This window comes from Lemur catta, chromosome 2 (genome assembly GCF_020740605.2).
Source record: "Lemur catta isolate mLemCat1 chromosome 2, mLemCat1.pri, whole genome shotgun sequence".
NCBI classification, from domain to species: domain Eukaryota; kingdom Metazoa; phylum Chordata; class Mammalia; order Primates; family Lemuridae; genus Lemur; species Lemur catta.
In genome coordinates, this window is record NC_059129.1 from 41735927 (window position 1) to 41741232 (window position 5306).

Below are 5306 nucleotides of genomic sequence, written 5' to 3' on the forward strand. Positions count from 1 at the left end.
CCCCTCCACCCCACTCCTGCCAATTCTGTCTGCGCTTTCGTAGCCTGACCCTTCGCCGCCCTCGCTCCAACTCCTGTAGAGGACGCCGAGCCCTGGGAAAACCAGAGGGAGGGCAGCAGAGACAACAGCGTGACCAAAGGGAGAGACTGCGCCATGGCTTGGGAATAAAAACATCAAATGCTGCTGCAGGTGCGATTGTTGACCCCAAAGTTACTCTCTCCCTTTCCCTTTCCCTTCTCCCTTTTCTCCCTTTTCCTGCTATTTATTCAGCAAGGGTTCAAAGTCTGTGGTTCTCTGGAGCACAATGTGCTCAGTGATGCATGTGAGGGAGGAGATCCAAGCATCCGCCACTTCTAAGAAGCGTGACTTTCTGGGTAAGAAAAGATACGCGAAAATGTGACTGCTCTCTGTGTTTCTGTGAATTGCAGAGTATTTACCCCACCTGCCCTGTGCCGCCTTCTGGGACCTCGTCCTTCCCACGGGCCGCAGGTGCCATCCCACTCAGTCCTGCCCCTCCTCCTCCCCTTTCAGATTCCAGGACGATTCTGGAACCAGCTCTCCTGTCTGGCCAGGGTGAGACCATGAGACTCCACCTCAGGCACCTGGGCTTTGATCTTTTGCAAGGGACAGGGACAACAGGAGAGCATCTGCAGGGGCCCCTGGAGGGAGGTGGAGGTGGCTGGAAAATGGGAATGGACAAAACTCCCTTCGGTTTATGCCCAGAAAGAAAGACGCCAAGAGCAGCATATTCAGTAACTGCTGGTGTTTATTGGAGATCAGCCGGGGGCGGCAGGGCAGGGGTGACAGGCGGGGAGCAGGCTGCACACGCTGACTGGGCCTCCGCTGAGCTCGGCCCGAGGGCGGCACGCGACGACCCCCTTCTCCCGCGCCCAGCTTCGGGCTCCGCTCCGTGCTGCTCTAACCCCACTGCAGCCCAGGGCTTGGGGGACTGGGGAAACCGGCCGGGACGTTCCAAGAAGAGCCAGGAGGGCGGAGCATTCTGGGGGGAAGCTGGTTATTGACACCTGGGTGTAGATGAACGTTGCCCCAGAGAGCGCCGGGATAGCGAGTAATACTCCCCCAGCCGGCACCAGGGAATGGAGTGCTGATCCCCGACATTCCCGTGGGGTGTGGCATGGGCCTCGTTCCCCACCCAGTCCCAGGACCTCCACCTCCCCAGGACACACTGGGACTCAGGGTCCCCCAGGGGTGACCAGCCGGAACCCTGTGGACGAGAGACCAGGGTGAGCGTTGGGTGAGGATTTCTCCCTGGGCTCCTATCGGGCTAGAACGGGGCGGCCATCTAGACTCCGAGCCCTGGAGGAGGAGCCCAGCCTCGGCAGAGGGGCCCGCTGCGCGCGCAGGGAACTCCTCGGGCAAGGGGCCGCTGGACAGGTAAGACAGGCCTTCCGGCAGCGCTTCCCCAGGACCGTCCTCCGCCGCAGCAGCCAGCACCTGCCAGGGATCCTCGGAGGGCCAGGAATCCAGGGCGGGCGGCCCCCCACGTGGAGGCCACCTCTGCACCCCAGGACGCCCTGCAGGTTGGGAGCTGCCTAACAGAGCAGCATCGAGCTTCAGGGGAGCCCGTGCTAAATCTCTGGACCTTCGGGCTGGTGCGGGCAGAGGATGTTCAGAGGTGGAGGAGCCAGTCAAGGAAGGTTGTCCAGGCAGAGGCAACTGGGACCCCAAGTTCTGGGGAACTTTCTCCTCCACTACATTGATGCTCCGGGCAAAGAGGCCTGAGGGAAAGAGAAGATAAAGGATTTGTTCTGTAAAATTCGGATTCAGTGAAAAGGCTGCACTCAAAGACCCAGAAGGCCACATGTGGCCCAAGGGCCACAGGTCCCCACCCCTGGATGTTTGGTCCCCATGCCCTCCCTCCCTGATTCCCTGGGAGAGCTCAATGTGTACCCTCCTGCCTTCACCCCTTCCCTTAATTTCAGTTCCCCAGGGGACCCGCAGTCCCCCTGCCCAGGGTCAGCAGGGCCTCTGCACCTGGGAGAAGAAGACAGAGCAGCCTCAGGCCCCGGAGAGCCCAGCTCCCTGCCACGCGGCCCTGCATCCTGCTCAGCCCCATCTCCCTCGCCCAGGCAGCTGGCCCTTTATCCTGTCAGGGGGGCGGGGGACAGCAGGAACAGGCTGGGCCCGCGGTTGTGGAGACAATACATCTCCGCATCCCACCCTCATTCCTGATACGGTCTGTGGCAACAGGTGCACCTGAATGTCCCAGAGGAAGCTGGGTGTCTCCCCGCCCTGGCGCCTTTCCTGCTCGACCCAGGTGACCTGGCTCACAGCCCACCCCTGGCTGCTAGCCCTACCCTTCCCTGGATCCCTTCACCCTGGGCCCCAATCTCTGCATGGCCTCTCTCAGCAACAGAAACACTGGTTCTCTTCTCTCTTTGGGATCCAGATCTTTCTCTCCCAGCATCCCCATATCACCTTTGCCTGGACTCCACCCTGCAGGAGTTCTGGGGTGCAGAAGTGGTCCCCTCTGAGGAGCTGCTCCTACATGAGACCCTGGGTATCGGGCAAGACCTGGTTCCCATCCTTACGAGATGATGGTGTGTTAATTCCCTATTGCTGCAGTGACAATTACCACAGACTTAATGGCTTGCAACAATGCAAATTTATTACTTTACTGTTTGGAGACCAGGAGTCCAAAATGGGGCTCACTGGGTTGCAATCGAGGTGTCAGCAGGGCTGTTTCTTTCTGGAGCTCTAGAGGAGAATCCTTTCCCTACTAGAGGCTGCCCACGTTCCTTGGCTCGTGGTCCCTCCCCTCCATCCTCAAAGTCGGAAACAGCAGGCTCTTCTCACGTTGCCTCACTCCGACTTCCTCTTCTGCTTCCCACGTCCACATTTAAGGTCCCATGATTACACTGGACCCACCCAGATAATCCGGGATAATCTCCCCATTTTAAAGTCAGATGCCTAATAACCTTAATCCCATCTGCAACCTTAATTTCCCTTTGCCATGTAACCTAACATGTTCACAGATTCTGGGGATTAGGACGCGGACATCTTTGGTGGCGTTGGGGTGTGGATACCATTCTGCCTACCACAGATGGCCAGGTGTGCCCTAGAATATAAGAAATACTGAGAGAAAGCGGCTGTTTACAGGTAGCAGTAGAGGAGGCTGGGTGAGATTACACACCTGTAATTCTAGCACTCTGGGAGGCCGAGGCGGGAGGATTGTTTGAGCCCGGGAGTTCGAGACCAGCCTGAGCAAGAGCGAAACCCCATCTCTACTAAAAATAGAAAAATTAGCCGGGCATGGTGGCGCATGCCTGTAGTCCCAGCTACTCCAGAGGCTGAGGCAGGAGGATCACTGGTGCCCAGGAGTTTGAGGGTGCTGTGAGCTGGGCTGATGCCACCACACTCAAGCCTGAGCAACACAGTGAGACTCTGTCTCAAAAAAAAAAAAGGGAGAACAGTAGAGGAGGGCATTTGGGTGCTGTTGTCAAATGCCCATGATTTGATCATTGTTGGAGCTGGGTGATGCGAACATAGGGACTCACTAACCGTCTTGTCTATTTTTAAATATGTTTGAGTTTTTTTAATAAAATTTTTTAGATGCCTTTGTTCTCTCTGCTGCTTCTGGGAGGCCCCCAGAGGAGGCTTCCCTGGCTGCCTGAGGTCCGACCATGCAGCGTTAGCTACTGCCCCATCCCCACCCCCAGCCCCTGCTGGCTGGTAGCAGAAGAGCTAAGAGCTCCTCTCCAGAACTGGCCAATGGGTGGAGACCAGGGGCCTTTTTGAGTGACATCCACTGTTAACCTGGAGCACGCCAGAGACTAAGCCCCGCACAGGGGGCCTGCCCCTTTCCAAAATTCCCATCCACGGAGCCTCTGCAGGCCACGATTCCTGCCATTGGCTGCAGTCCAGGGGCCAAATGCTGGACCAAGGGTGACTCAACAGTGGTGACAGAAACAGGACTGTTTTGTAGCCATGCTGTGTCTTCAGTCAACCCTGCAGGTTGGCTCAGCTGCCCCAGGTCATTTCTGGTCACTGTTAATACATTTCTGCTGGTTCTGGACTTGGAATTTCAACGGTTCTGAATTCGGGACCAGCTAACACCGTCCCATAAGAGAGAATGGGTTAGGACAGGGCCCGGGAAGGGCTGAGTTCCCTTGCAGCTGAGCAGCGGCCCTGAGAGGTGGCCTGTGCTCTGGGTGTCACCCTTCCTATGGGGACAAGCACAGCCCACTGTGCCCTCCTTGGGACACGAGAACAGCCTCAGCCTCAGCCGCCCCCCTGCCTGTGTCCAGCCTGGCCCTCACCGCGCTCTTCCCTTCCTCCCTTCTCCCACACAGGCCACCTCCTCTTCTCCACTGGCGCGTCCCACGGGGGAGGAGTCAGCGTTGGTTGGTGGAGCAGAGCCATGCCTGCTTGGTAGCTGCCCTCGCACCCCTCACCGAGAGCCACGCGGTCCACAGCTCTCACTGGGGAACCCCGCCCGGCCGCCCGAGTGGACCCTGCGGCTCTGCTCTGCCACAGCTGGGCTTACTGACGTAGGCGGTGAGTCACCTCGCTTGGCTGCACTCCGCCCCACTCCCCTCTCTGTCCTCCCCTCTTTCCACCCCAGCTCCCAGGACAACGCCCAGCGGACTCCTGCTCAGTCGACAGGAATCCCGTCCGGGTTGTTGTGCCCCAGAAACCCCGGAAATGGAGGCTGGCGAGTCCCAGAGAGGATGGCGTCTAGAAGGCGAGGCACACTGATGGGAGAGGAGTTTGGGCGGGCAGGGAGGAAACAGGGAGGGCTCCGTAGGAGGGGAGGGCAGGACCTGGAGCTGGAGGAGGACTGGGGACATCTGCTTTCCGTTCAACAAATATTTACTGTTTCCTCCCTTGTGGGAGGAGCTGTAAGGTAAGCTGTAAGAGAAGTACAGGCCAAGACATGAATGCAAATGAGGGACACGGGGACCTCCAGAGGCACAGGAGGGACACCACCAGGCTCTAAGAGGAGATGCAGGACTCCAAGAAGGCAAAAGGTCTGCACGTGGTCCATGCGGTTTATTGAGCCGGCTGTGCAGCACCCACAGACGGCAGGCTGCCCTGTCTCCCTCACCCAGGGAAGCACCTGAGCTTGGGGAGAAGCAGCGGCAGGAATGGGGCTGAGACGGAGGCCCTGAGAGGCGAGGGGTGTCTGGAAACAGTGATCTGTGGGGGCGAGGGGGCGTGGTGAGTCTGCAATGGAGGGTGGAGGTGGAATCGGGAGTGAGAGCCCGGTGGCATATAGGGTTGGTTGACCAGATGGCAAAGAAAGGTTGGTGAAAAGTGGCCACTGTTTTCAGATAATGGTTTGC

General features: G+C 58.4%; 1 protein-coding gene across 1 annotated transcript; it reads right to left on the reverse strand.

Moving 5' to 3' along the window:
* Nucleotides 1–776: 776 nt before the first annotated feature.
* Nucleotides 777–2062, reverse strand: C2H6orf15 (chromosome 2 C6orf15 homolog). The gene is made up of 2 exons (XM_045541602.1): nt 1996–2062; nt 777–1739 (listed from the first exon to the last, which is right to left on the reverse strand). Exons 1-2 carry the CDS (start codon nt 2060–2062, stop codon nt 919–921), a joined length of 888 nt encoding a protein of 295 aa, XP_045397558.1. The 3' UTR covers nt 777–918.
* Nucleotides 2063–5306: the final 3244 nt, after the last annotated feature.

What these genes read in the sequence shown, in the direction of transcription:
- C2H6orf15 (XM_045541602.1), bottom strand. Translation starts at nt 2,062, where the DNA reads ATGCAGGGCCGCGTGGCAGGGAGCTGGGCTCTCCGGGGCCTGAGGCTG. An exon ending in GCTCTGTCTTCTTCTCCCAG is followed by an intron (nt 1,740 to 1,995) that starts GTGCAGAGGCCC and finishes TCTTTCCCTCAG; the next exon opens with GCCTCTTTGCCCGGAGCATC.